Genomic DNA, 12,888 nt, shown 5'->3' on the forward strand with positions numbered 1-12,888 from the left:
CCGCGTCCGCGTCCGCGCGCGCGTCGTCGAGATAGCGCTCGAGCTCGTCCAGGTTTTCGATCTTCGACGTCGCCTGTTTCGTTTTGGTTCGTTTCGGTGGTGGAACGAAGGTCGGTCAGAGACGACGATGGATGTCGAGAGGAAGGCGGGCGGGCGATCGTTCGATCGTTTGACTTTTCCGAGCCCGAGCCGGACGAGTACCAGCTGCGGATAGCGGAGATCGAGAACCAGGCGCGTCCCCGCGCCGACGTCGACCTCGCTTCCGCCCGGGCCCGTCGTCGCGTCGTCTCGTCTCGTCCTCGGAAAAGTCAAACGATCGAACGATCGCCCGCCCGCCTTCCTCTCGACATCCATCGTCGTCTCTGACCGACCTTCGTTCCACCACCGAAACGAACCAAAACGAAACAGGCGACGTCGAAGATCGAAAACCTGGACGAGCTCGAGCGCTATCTCGACGACGCGCGCGCGGACGCGGACGCGGCGGAGGAAGCCGCGCTCCACGAGGCGGATGCGCTGTACACGAGAGACCACCGCCGCGCCAACCTCCCGAGGGCGCCGTTGACGATGAAGACGGATCCGACGATCGTCGCCGGCGCCGGGCTGCTCGACGCGAACGCGCTCATGGCGGAGAACGCGGAGAGGATCGCGCGGGCGACGGAGCCGCCGAAGACGGCGGAGTTTATGAACACGTCGCTCCCGCCCGGGTACGCGGAGCCGACAGAGAATAAGTTGGTCCGAGACCGGACGTACTTCGCCGAGCGGCCGCCGAAAAAGTTCGAGCCGCGGTCGATACCGGGCGGACCGCCGGTCACGGAGGAGGAGTTCAAGGCGAAGATCGACGCCGCGAGCGAGCGGCGGCGGCGGCAGGCGAAGAAGATGACCCCGGGGCAGCTCGATCTCGAGAATAAGGTTCTAGACGCGTTCGAATCGTTCTATACACTAGTCCCCATACGACCGCGTTCGCGTGGTGAACGCCGATCCTTAAGGACTTTTGCGGGCGATTCTCTCCGCCCACCCCTCGGTTTCAATACCCGCCCTCGGCGCCTTTCAACTCCAACTGACGCCTTTCAACTCCACCCCGACAGGTTCTAGACGCGATGCGGAGGAGGATGGATTATCTCCGGAACCCGCGGCATCCGGAGCCGAAATTTGATTACCTGCGGAACAAGCTCAGACCGGAGGAGGGCGACGCCGCGCTCGCGGCGGTCAGACCGGAGCCCACAAACCCGTCGGACGTCTTCGTCGTCGAGCCCGCGATCGTGGAGTTCAACGACTTTGACATCGGCGCCGTGTACGAAGTCCAAGTCTCGATCCGAAACAAGACGAACATCTCGCGTCGGCTGCGGCTGCTCCCGCCGCCGTCGTCGTACTTCAGCGTCACCGAGCTCGTGTTCCCGCATCAGCACGGGATGCTCGCGCCGGGGCTGAAGTGTAACTTCACGGTGAGGTTCTCCCCGGATTCGCTCGCGGATTACGAAGACGCGCTCACCGTGCTCGCGGAGTCTTTCAAGTTTACCGTCGAGCTCGCCGCGCGAAGGCACCCGCCGTGCTTGACGCTCGACGCCACGATCGACGTCGGGCACGTCTTGGTCGGCAACGACGTCGAGGTGAGGCTGCCGTTCAAGAACGTCGGCGGCGCCGGGCGCTTTCGCCTCGTCGCGGAGGAGGACTGGCCGGACCGCGCGACGCCGCTCGTCCACGCGCCGGACGACGTCTACATGGACGACGGCGAGGAGTACGACGACCCGCCGATCGACTGCATCGAGGTGCATCCCTTCCGCGTCGGCCCCGCGGCTTTGGACATGAAACCGCTGGACGTCGAGCGTTTGAGGGTGGGGTTCCGACCGCCGGACGGCGGCGACTTCCTTCACGAGTTTAGGATGATTTGCGATAACTGCCAGGTCAAGTCGTTCACGATCGTCGGGAGAGGGACGATCTTAGACGTCGCCGTCACGGAGCTCGACGGGCGCGACGTCATCGAAGGCGAGCTTAGCCGACCGGTGTGGTTCGGCGACGCGGTCCCGGGAATATTCCTCACGAGGGAGATCACGGTGCGAAACGCGACGACGGTGCCGATTCCGTTCAACTGGAACCATCCGAAGGAGGAGGGCGTCTTCGTCATCGAGCCGACGCTCGGCGTCTTCCCGCCGTCCTCCGAGATGAAGTTCACCGTCACGTTCACGCCCGCGGACGTGGAGTACTACGAGCGCGACGTCACGCTGATGGTGGACACGTCCTACCCGGCGCGGATGCCCGAGCCCGGGTGGCCGTTCGAAGCCGCCGTCGCCGTCGAGTCGTTCAAACTCGCCGGCGTCGGCGCGGCGAAGGACGTGTCGCTGGACACGAACCTCGTCAACTTCGCCGGGTCGCTGCTGCCGACGAAGACGTACGACCGCGAGGTCACGGTCACGAACAACAGCGCCGCGGCGGTCGAGTTCACCTGGGCCGGGCACGACGACGAGTGCTTGATATACCCAGACTACGGCGCGCTCGAGCCCAACGGCGGGAAACTCGTGTGCGTGGTGAAGCTCACCGCGCCGGAGGTTTCTCGCGTCGATCGCACGCTGCTGTGCAGCGTGCAGCACGGCCCCACGCTGCCGCTGCGCGTGCAAGCGGACGTCGAGGGCGCGGAGGTGGTCATCGCGCAGCGCGAGATTGACTTTGGGCTCCTCCAGCGCGATATCCCCGGGGACACGTACGTGCTCCTTCGAAACACGTCCTCCGTCGTCGCGTACTGGACGCTGGAAGAACGCCGCGGCGACGGCTTGGCGTGCGAGATGCGCTTCAGCGTCACGGACGGGATGCTTCCGCCGTACAGCGAGGTCGAGGTCGAGTGCACGCTCGCGGCGTCGGAGGCGGGCGCGTACCGGTCTACGGTGGTTTGCGTCACGGACCACGGCGCGACGAGCGCGGTGGGCGCGCGCGCCGACGTGTTGCGACCGCGCGCGACGTTATCCGAGGTGGAGATTGACCTCGGCGTCGTCTACCTCGGCGTGCAAGTCGAGCGCGAGGTGACGATACAGAACATGACTATGCTTCCGGCGGTGTTTCGGTGGAGCGAGGAGATCATGTGCGAGGGGCCGTCGGACGACGCGGAGGGAGCGATGGACTACGAGGTGGACTGGCCCGCGGATGAGATTCCTCCGGGGGGCGCGAAGACGGTGCGCGTCGTGTTCACGCCGATGTCCGCGTGCGCGGATTACAGCGCTCTGTTCGTGTGCGACGTCGACGGCGCGGAGAAACCGATCGGGTTCGCGCTCGCCGCGGACGTCCGCGGTCTTTCCGTGGAGTACGACGTCTTAAAGCGCGGCGTGGTCGTCGCCGGCGACGGCGAAAAGGTGGCGGCGACGTCCATCATGCGCGACCAGGTCGTCGTCGACTTTGGCGACCAGTGCGTCGTCCGCGAGCACTCCACGATGGAGGTGTGCATTCGAAACGACACCGCGATGGAGGCGAACGTTATCTTCGCGTGCGATCGCTACGGCGTCAACGACGCGACCGCGCTGAACGTCCTCGAGGCGAAAGCCGCGGCGACGGCGGGCGACTCGGAAGGGTTCGCCAAGGGCGGCGTCGCGCGCGCGGGGACGAGGACCGTCGGCGGCCTCGCCGGCGGCAGCGGCATGCTCGCGCACGCGATGGCGAGGACGACGGTCACCGCGGAGACGAAGTTCTCGACGACCGTGTTCGGCGCGGCGTCCACCGCGGGGCCGGACGCGTCGCACGCGGCGTTGCGGAAGCGCGATCCGATTCCGGGGTCGACCTTTGACGCCAAGGAAAATCGCGGCGGGCACGGTATCGGTTTCGGTCGGTTACCGAACGGCGCGGGGGCGGCCACGGGGAAGAAGGATTCGTTCGGGACGTCGCGCGTCTTGTTCGCGTCCGCGTCCGCGACGAACCGCGAGATGCGGCGGAGGAAATCGAGGGACGGGGACGCGCTGTCGTCCTCGATTCGTTCGAATTACGAGTCGGAAAGCCGCGTCAGCAAGACGAGTCGGAAAGCCGCGCCGGTGGTGTCGGCGCGCGACCGGCCGGTGACGCTGACGTCGGCCCACGAGAGCGTCAAGTTCTCCCGCGGGCTCGGCGTGCAGATGGACAACAACCGTCGCTCGGAAGCCGCGGACGCGGCCGCGCTCGCGACCGGCGACGGCGCCGCGTTCATCGTGTTCCCGTCGCGAGGCGTCTTGCCCCCGTACGGCGAGTTTCGCGCGCGCGTCGTCGTCGTCTCCGACATGCCCGGGGAGTACTTCGACGCGCTCCGGTGCGTTCTATACACTGGTTCCCATACGACCGCGTTCGCGTGGTGAACGCCGATCCTTAAGGACTGTTGCCCGTCGTGTCTCTCCGCCCACCCCTCGCTTTCAATACCCGCCATCGACGCCTTTCAACTCCGCTTCTGACGCCTTTCAACTCCACCCCGACATTCGCTTGTATGGAATGGCCCTCAGGTGCCGGGTGTGGAACCGCTACGACGAGCTCCCGGAGCGCGCGCTGCCCGTGCGCGCGGGCATCACGGGCTCGCCGTTGATCGTGCAGCCGACGAAGATCGTCCCGGCCGGGTACGCCGCGACGGCGCCGCGGCCGCCGAAGCTGAAGGTGTTCGCGCTCGACTGGGGCGAGAAGGAAACCGGCGCGCCCGCGGTTTCGAAACGGTTTTACTGCGTCAACAAAGGGCCGCACGACATGACCGTGAACTTCGAGGCGTGGCTGTCCCCGCCGGATCCGGACCTCAACGGCGTGACGTGCGCGCTGACGAAGCTCATCGTGGACGAGGACGCGGAGTTTGTGTCCGTGGACATTCTCGGCCAGGGCGAAAAATGCGGCGAGAAGGGCCCGTTCACCGTCGTCCCGAGCGGCGACGTCGTCGTCCCGAAGCTCGGCGGGCAGCGGCAGTTCGAGGTGACGTACTCGTACAGAGGCAAGCCCCGGAAGTTCGTCGGCGCGGTCGTCGGCACGCACTCGGTGAGAGGCCCCGGCGCGAACGCGAACCGAGGGTTAAAGCTCGAGCTCGGGTGCGCGGCGACGAAGAACCGCGTCGGCGACGTCGACGCGGACGCGCCCGAACGCGACGCCGCGGCGAGACGCGCGGTGGCCAAGCCCGTCCGCGTGCGCATCAACGACGCGTTCCACTTCACGAGCGCGGGGCCGCCGATGCAGATGAAGCCGCTGCTCGTTCGGATGCAAGCGACCGCGTTCTCTCCGCGGCTCACGGTGGACGAGCGCGAGAACTTTCGGTGGCGCTGCTACTCCCCGGTTGACGTTTCGGACGGGTCGTATTACAAATCCGTCACGCTCACGAACGCGTGGGCGAAACCGTTAGGGTTTAAGATGTCCATCGGCGGGCCGTTCGAGATCACGGACGTCGTGTCGTCCGTCCCGCAGCTCGCGTTCGACCGCGAGACGTCGTTCGTCGCGTGCGCGAGGGCCCGCGCCGCCGCGAAGGTTTCGAAGCCGCCGCCGAAGATCTCCGACGTCGACTTCGTCCTCCCCGCCGAGGAAAACGTCCACGTCACGATGCGGTTCGTCCCTCCGGAGCCGGACGAGGACGACTTCGGGAACCCGATCCACGACGACGCCACGTTGGACGGCGGCCTGGTCCTCGATTACGACAACGGCACGCGCGACGTGCAGACGTTTAAGCTGCTGTGCGAATACCTCCACCCGGCGTTGGAGGTGAACGTCCAGGAGATTGACTTCGGCAAAGTCCACTGCGCCGCGAAAACGCTCAGCGCGCGGCGTCTGACGCTGACGAACACCGGCGAGGCGGACGCGGAGTGGGCGATGCACTTCCCGCGGTGGATGCATAGGGTCGGAATGGCCGGCAGCGTATTCGAGTGCGTGCCCGCGAGCGGGATCATTCCCGGGACGGGCCCGCACGGGAAGCCGCGAAGCGTCGAGATCGAGATTCTTCTCGACGCGAAAAAGCCGGAGCGTTACGCGTCCGCGTTGACGTTCAAACCGCGCCTCGGGCGAGGGTGCTCGGTCGTCGTGCAGGGCGAGGGGACGTTGGACGAGGAATACGAGGGACAGATCATGCCGCGGTTCGAGCCGATAGATGACGCGTGACGTGATGGACGACGCGCGCCTTCGTAGACTATAGAGAGCGTCTTTGATGGGACGTTCAAACCACGAAAATCGTCGTCGTCACCGCCATCAGCCTGCATTTTTGTTCGTTCGAGTTCTCGCTCGTTCTCCGTTCTCGGCGGTCAACGACCGCGTCGTCAGATTCGGTGCACGCGCGACGTGACGCGCGCGCGCGCTCTCTCGGGCGACCAGCCGGGCGCACGCGCGCGAGAGCACGCGAGTCGTCATGTCGTTCCGCGAGATTCGAAACTTCACCGAGTGCATGCGGTCGCTGGGGTACCCGCGGATCGTCAGCGTCGAGAACTTTCGCACGCCAAACTTTGAGCTCGTCGCGGATTGCCTGGAGTGGCTCGCGCAGCGATACGACGGCGGCGCGGTCGTGGAGGACGACATCAGCACGGAGACGGACCGGGTCAGGTTCTTGAAGTCCGTCGCCGCGGTGTTCTTGTCCAAGGCGCGGATCAAGCTCAACCTCAAGCGGCTGTACGCCGCGGACGGGTGCGTTTTTCAAATCCCTCGAGCGTCTCCGCGGGCGTCCCGGTTACGCTGGTTCCCATACGACCGCGTTGGCGTGGTGAACGCCGTTCCTTAAGGACTTTGCCCGGCGCATCTCTCCGCCCATCGCCCCTCGCTTTCAATCCCCGCTCTGGGCGCGCGACGAAACACGGCGCTCTGACCCCCCCCTCTCCCGTCCGCAGCCTCGCCGTGAAGGAACTCCTGAAGATCGCCAACTTGCTGTACCAAGCCACCGCGAAGGCGGACGAAGACGACGCGGACGAGGAAGCGTCGGGAGGCACCGCGTTCGCGCTCGACGCGTCCGCCTTTGACGTCAAGACGACGCGCGCGCTCGCGTCGGAGATCACGCGCCTCGGCGCGACGCTCCACGACGCGCTCGGCGAGGAGGAACGGCTTCGAGACGCGCGGCTCTCCGCGACGAGGAAGAACATGGACATCGAGGAGATCGAGTCGCAGATATCCGAGCAGATCGCGACGGTCAGAGAGAACGCGGCGAACGTGGAGCGCGCGATGGCGGAGCTGACGGAGGACGAGTCGTCGCTCGCGCGACAGATCGAACGCAAACGCGCCGAGCTCGAGCGCTCGGAGAAGCGCCTCGCGACGCTCGAGTCAGGCGCGTTCTATACAAAAGTTTTTCACCCACCGTCCGGTTTCAACATTTGATCGCGTCCCCTTTCAACTGACCGATGAACTATTTTTGTATGGAATGGCCCTCAGTGCGACCGGCGTACATGGACGAATACGAGCGCCTCGAGCCGGAGATGGACGAGCTGCACGCCGCGTACATCGAGCGGCATAGGAACTTGACGTACTTGGAGAGCGAGCTGGAGAAGATCGAGCGAGACGAGGAGGACGCCGCCGCCGCGCACGCGGCTGAGTTGGACGCGATGCGAGGGAAACTGCGCGCGGAGGAACTCAGGCGCGTTCTATACCTGACACTGGTCCCCATACGACCGCGTTCGCGTGGTGCACGCCGTTTCTTGAGGACTTTGCCGGCGTTTCTCTCCGCCCACACCACGGTTTCAATCCCCGACACACCTCGACGCCTTTCAACTCCGCTTCTGACGCCTTTCAACTCCACCCCGACGTTCGCTCGTACGGAACGACCCTCAGGGTGCTGCGGGGCGAAGAGCGCGCGGACGAGGACGTGCTTCTCAGGGACGACTTCGCGACGCGCGGCGGCGGGGCGGGACCGGGCGCGAAGAAGGCGGCGGGGGACTCGAGAGCGGGGGCGTCGCGGCGCGCGGCGCCTGCGGCGGCGCCGGCGCCGGCGCGCGGGAGAGGCGCGGGCGCCGCCGCCGGGAGAGGCGACCGCTTCGGCGGCGGCGCCGGGGGAAGAGGGCGACAGGATTCGAGGGTCGTCGGGAGTCTCGTGGGGGGGAGGGACGACAGCAGCGACGATGATCCGTTCGACGACGCCTCGGGGTCGTCCGAAGACAGCAGCGACGACAGCGGCTTCTGACGGGAGAGGGACGTCACGCACGTAGCCTAAATAAGTTGTTAGTCAGCCAAATTTTTTTTATCACGTCATCGCCGTCCGCGAGGAGACGCGCGAAAAGGAAGAATGACGTCGCGAGATCTATCATATCCGCGCGCGCCTGCAGCGGGATGGCGCCGCCGCCGGACCCCCCCCGCGCGTCGCGCGGCCGCGACCCCCCCCCGTACAAGAGCAAAACCTGCCTGGGCGCGATGTTCTACGGCAAAAGCCTCGAAGACTCCGGCGTCCCCCCCGTGTGCGTCGGCGTGCAGTACGGAAACACGACCGAGGCGCCGGCGAACGCGATCGGCGACGGCGACGGACCGGAGTCGCACACCACCACGGACGAGCTCGGGGCGTTCAAGTTCACGTGCGTCGGGTACGGCCAGCGCGCGTACCCGTACTTCCCGGACGACAACGACAGCGCGGACGGCGGCGGCGACGACGGCGGCGGGCGCAAGCGACGGAATCGGTTGCCCCACTGCGTCGGGTTGCAAATATTGGTCGCGGACAGCAAGTCGCACGAAGACAGGCGGGCGGCTGATCCGGCGGCGTGGGAGAAGGCGGGCTGGGAAGATTTTGCCGAACGAAGAAATCGCGGTCACGCGGACGACCCAGAAGTGCGAGCGTTTTTCGAGAGATTGAGAGTCGAAAAAATGAAGGAGTTGATGGAGGAGCAGCGACGGAGAGAGCGGAGCGACGCGTTTCCGTTCGTGAGCGCGGACTTTGAGAAGAAATTCACGAAGACCGCTGGGAAGATGTTGTCGAACATGAAGAAACACGCGGAGTACATCGCGAAGCTCGCGGGCATCAGCGGGCAACGATGAACAGACGAACGGACGAACGGACGAACGGACGAAGACGAAGACGACGCGACGGGAAGAGAAGAGACGCGCTTTAGCCGCTAGCTAGACTAGATGAACTACGACTACGACTACTCGAACACCGCGACGGGTCCTCGCAGATCTTCATTCCACGACGTTCCGAGCCACGGCCCCGGCGTCCCCCACGCATACAGTTGTCCGTCCTCTGCGGAGACGGCGACGCACAAAGCGTTCTTGTGCCATTTAGCATCATAACTTGGTGGTGTGGCGGTGAAGCCGCCGCACGCGACCGCGGTCACGACGTGGGGTGCGTGATCATCACGCCCTTCGCGTCTCGGCGCGGCGAGAAATCTCGGCAGAGACGAATCAAAAATTCTGAAGCCGTCGTCCTCGTACGGCAGCGCGCCGCCGCGGTCGTCGCCGAAGCCCACCAGGCGACCGTCTCTCGTGAGCACCACGGAGTGTGACTCGCCCGCGTACGCGCGCGACGCTCTCACGGCGTCGGCATCGGACGCGACGCGGCGGAACACCCCGCGCCGCGACGGTCCCGCGAACGCGCTCGTGACGCGCCCGGTGAGGCCGCCCCTTCCGTCGCCAAACCCCCAGAGGCCGCCGTCGCGGTCGACGGCGAGCGCGTGCTCGGTCCCAATCGACAGGTGTGTCATCGGCGGTATGTGTTCTTCGCGTCGCGGGATCGACGACCGCGTTTGCCTCTGCCCATGCTCGCCCGTCACCGCGACGTACCCGATCGTCGCGGCGTTGCAAAACGCTTTGTACACGAAGCCGTCTTCGTCCAAATACATCGTCACGTGTCGCCCCGCCGCGGCGAGGACCACTCGAACGCCTCGGTCGGACAACGCGCGCACTTTCGTCGCGCGGTCGAAATAACGATCGTGCACCTCATGCTCGACCCCGAAGATCGCGTCCGGGTCGTACCCCAATCCGAGTTGCCCTTTCGAGTCGCTTCCCCACGCGTACGCGTCGCCGGCGACGTCGACGGCGACGGAGTGCCGGGCGCCCGCGGCGACGCTCACCACGAACGGTGTCGCCGCGCCGCCGCCGTCCGCGAACTCCACGAGCCCGGGCACTTGATACTTCTCAAAACGTTCTGTCGGACCGACGTCGCGCCCGAGCGCGGCGAGAACATCGCGATCGCCCATCGCCGCCCACTCCACAGGACGCCCCCCCCAACTCCACGCGCGGCCCGTCGCGTCGCACGACAGCGCGTGATACGCCCCGAGGGATATCCCGGCGACGCGGACGCGACCGAACGCGCCCGCCGCCGTCGGGGGAAACGCGACGCGTCGCGGGGTCGCGTAGTAGCCTCGGCTTCGTTCAAGACGTCGTTCGTTTTGGATGTCTTCGTCCCATTCGTCGTCTTCGCTGTCGTCGTCGACGTCTTCGACGAGTCCGAGGAGGAAGGTTTCGTTTCCGCCCCACGTCCAGAGCGTTCCGTCGTCGTCGACGCGCGCGGCGACGTCTTGCGCGCGACCGCCGGACGCGACCGCCAGCCGGCAGTCCTTGACCGAGACGTACGCCCGGCGGTGCACGGCCGTCCACGACGTCGCCCCGCGCGGCGGCCGCGGTCGCCCCGCGGCGTCGACGGCGCCGGCGACGGCGCTGGAGTCGTAGAGCGACGGGAGGTGTCCGCGCGCGGCTGCCTCCGCGGCGTCTTCTCGCAGCGACGACGACGACGACGGCATGGCGGGGCGCAGCGCGATGTCGAGCGCGGCGAGGTCGAGCGGGGACAGGACGCCGACCGCCGCGGAGCGCACGACCGCGAGGCGGATGGCTTCCGCGGCGTGTGGCGACGTCGCGAGCGCGTTCCCCGCCGTCGCCATGGCGGCGACGGAGGAGGAGGAGGCGCGACGGCGCGCGAATCTCTGACGCGCTGCGCTGTCTGTCAGCGATTTCAAGTCCTGGCTTCCCGCCCGCTCTTCCGAGTTTATTACGGTTCGGACCCCTCGAACGGAGAACACTACCCACCGCACGCCAAGCGGTCGATCGCACGTCACACGCACTCGACACGATGAGCGACCCCGCCCCCGCCGAGACCCCGGTGCGCGACGCGATCGCCCTCGCGCGCGACGATCGATCGCGTCCCTCGCCCCCGGTCGATCGAGCGAAAAAAAAAAGATTAGATCCCACGTCGCGATCGTCGCCGAATCGCCGCAAGATCTGACCGCCGCCCGCTCTCCTTCGCGTCGTCCCCGTTCCCCCAGGCCGTCGAGGAGAAGAAGGAGGAAGAGACCGCCGCGCCCGCGGCGCCCGCCGCGCCCATCTTCGGCGCCGCGACCTTCGGCGGCGGCTTCGGCGGCGCCGCGGCGACCTTCGACCCCACCGCGTTCGCGTCCGCGCCGAAAAAGACGACCGAAGAAGGCGGCGACGACGCGGACGACGCGACCGACGTCGAGGCGGAGTGCAAGGCTGAGTTCGCGCCCGTCGTCAAGCTCGAGGCCGTGGAGACCGCGTCCGGGGAGGAGAACGAGGACGTCCTGTTCGAGGCCAAGTCGAAGGCGTACCGGTTCATCGAGGGCGAGTGGAAGGAGCGAGGCGTCGGCCCGCTCAAGCTTCTGCAGGACAAGGACACCAAGAAGATCAGATTCCTCATGCGTCGCGACAAGACGTTGAAGGTGTGCGGAAACTTCTTCGTCCAGCCCGGGACGAAGATCGAGGAGCACGCGGGCAGCGAGAAAGCGCGCGTGTTCTGCGCGATGGACTGCTCCGACGGCGACGTGCGACCGGAGATGCAGAACATGTGCTGCAAGTTTGGCAGCGCGGAGAAGGCGGAGCTCTTTCAAACGGAGTTCGAGAAAGCCATGGAAGTCATGAAGCAGTTCGAGGGCGAGGAATCGGCGGAGAAGAAGGAGGGTGACGCGGCCGCGGACGCGCTCGCGGACGACGTCGCGAAGGCGGCGGTCGCGGAGGAGAAGAAGGAGGAGGAGGCGTGAGGGAAGGATTCTTCTATCTTATACGATGAGATTCTTTGAACGCGACGGAGGGAGGGAGAAGAGGAGGACGCGCGCGTCCGTCGCTAGAAGAGACCGCGCGACCACCGTCTATTACTACGCTACGCTACACGCGAGTCACCGTCGCGTCACGATTTCAATTTCGACGCCGTCAACGCCGCGCGCGCGGCGTCCGCGACGCGAACCGCCGCCGCCACCGCCGCGACGTCCGCGGGACACGCGCGCAGAACCTCCCGCGCCGCGCCCACGATCTCCAACGCTCGCATCCGTCCTTCGAACCCTCCGAACCCGGCGGCACCGGCGACCCCGCCGCCCTTGCCTCGATCTCTCGCCCTGCGCGCGGCCGCTAACACGTCCATCGCGTCCTTCCCCTCGCGCACGCGTCTCCCGGCGTTGAACGTCGCGTGGTTTTTTCGAAACGCGCGGAACGCTTCGTCGGCGCCGAACGCGTCCAAGTCCTCGTCGTCGTCGCGCACCGCGCACGCCCACATGTCGCCCAACTCGTCGCGGAGCATCGTCTCGACCGCGGACGGGAGCGCGGCGTCGAGCGCGTCGAGGACCGCGAGCGTCGTCGTCTCCGGGGTCGCGTCGTCGAACGCGGGGGCCGCGGACGACGCGTCGCGCGCCGGCGGCGGCGGCGCCGCCGCCGCCGACGCCGCCGCGCGCCCGTCCGTCGTCGTCCCCTCCATCGCCCGCTGCGCCGCGCTCGCGCGCGCGTAGAACGCGTCCACGGCCGTCGCGAGCGCGCGCAGGTCCCGCGGCGCGGAGCCGGTCTCGGGGTCGAACGTCGCGATCGGAACGTCGTCCGGCGACGCGTAGGACCTCGCGCCGACGCCGGCGTTGACGTCGCCGGTGAGCAACGCGACGCGTTCGCCGCGACGGCGCATCGCCTGGCAAAAGTACACGATCTCGTCGTCGCCGGAGATGCGCGTTTCGCCGTCTGTGTCGCCGCTCTCCGCGCGCATCTGCGCGCGCATCTTCCTCGCGTCGGAGGGGCCCTGCACGACGATCGCGGCGGCGA

At 66.9% G+C, this 12,888-nt stretch overlaps 7 protein-coding genes across 7 annotated transcripts; 5 read left to right on the forward strand and 2 right to left on the reverse strand.

Annotated features, from left to right (window-relative positions):
* Positions 1–564: 564 nt before the first annotated feature.
* On the forward strand, positions 565–4,304 carry MICPUCDRAFT_50354 (uncharacterized protein; the record flags this gene model as incomplete). The annotated part of the gene is made up of 2 exons (XM_003054984.1): positions 565–942; positions 1,086–4,304. The coding sequence occupies 2 exons, from the start codon at positions 565–567 to the stop codon at positions 4,302–4,304; spliced, it is 3,597 nt and encodes a 1,198-aa protein (XP_003055030.1).
* A 130-nt stretch (positions 4,305–4,434) lies between these two features.
* On the forward strand, positions 4,435–6,063 carry MICPUCDRAFT_50355 (uncharacterized protein; the record flags this gene model as incomplete). Its single annotated transcript, XM_003054985.1, has 1 exon — positions 4,435–6,063. The coding sequence occupies one exon, from the start codon at positions 4,435–4,437 to the stop codon at positions 6,061–6,063; it is 1,629 nt and encodes a 542-aa protein (XP_003055031.1).
* A 244-nt stretch (positions 6,064–6,307) lies between these two features.
* MICPUCDRAFT_13487 (uncharacterized protein) lies at positions 6,308–7,451 on the forward strand (the record flags this gene model as incomplete). The annotated part of the gene is made up of 3 exons (XM_003054986.1): positions 6,308–6,579; positions 6,780–7,246; positions 7,315–7,451. Coding segments are annotated over 3 exons (876 nt in total), but the record flags the coding sequence as incomplete, so codon positions are not given.
* A 754-nt stretch (positions 7,452–8,205) lies between these two features.
* MICPUCDRAFT_50357 (uncharacterized protein) lies at positions 8,206–8,901 on the forward strand (the record flags this gene model as incomplete). The annotated part of the gene is made up of 1 exon (XM_003054987.1): positions 8,206–8,901. One exon carries the CDS (start codon positions 8,206–8,208, stop codon positions 8,899–8,901), a length of 696 nt encoding a protein of 231 aa, XP_003055033.1.
* A 107-nt stretch (positions 8,902–9,008) lies between these two features.
* On the reverse strand, positions 9,009–10,739 carry MICPUCDRAFT_37978 (uncharacterized protein; the record flags this gene model as incomplete). The annotated part of the gene is made up of 1 exon (XM_003055521.1): positions 9,009–10,739. One exon carries the CDS (start codon positions 10,737–10,739, stop codon positions 9,009–9,011), a length of 1,731 nt encoding a protein of 576 aa, XP_003055567.1.
* Positions 10,740–10,886: 147 nt separating this feature from the next.
* Positions 10,887–11,849, forward strand: MICPUCDRAFT_30923 (uncharacterized protein; the record flags this gene model as incomplete). Its single annotated transcript, XM_003054988.1, has 2 exons — positions 10,887–10,957; positions 11,121–11,849. The coding sequence occupies exons 1-2, from the start codon at positions 10,928–10,930 to the stop codon at positions 11,847–11,849; spliced, it is 759 nt and encodes a 252-aa protein (XP_003055034.1). The 5' UTR covers positions 10,887–10,927.
* A 146-nt stretch (positions 11,850–11,995) lies between these two features.
* On the reverse strand, positions 11,996–12,844 carry MICPUCDRAFT_37980 (uncharacterized protein; the record flags this gene model as incomplete). Its single annotated transcript, XM_003055522.1, has 1 exon — positions 11,996–12,844. One exon carries the CDS (start codon positions 12,842–12,844, stop codon positions 11,996–11,998), a length of 849 nt encoding a protein of 282 aa, XP_003055568.1.
* Positions 12,845–12,888: the final 44 nt, after the last annotated feature.

The sequence above is a fragment of the Micromonas pusilla genome (genome assembly GCF_000151265.4).
Source record: "Micromonas pusilla CCMP1545 genomic scaffold MICPUCscaffold_1, whole genome shotgun sequence".
Classification (NCBI taxonomy): Eukaryota; Viridiplantae; Chlorophyta; class Mamiellophyceae; order Mamiellales; family Mamiellaceae; genus Micromonas; species Micromonas pusilla.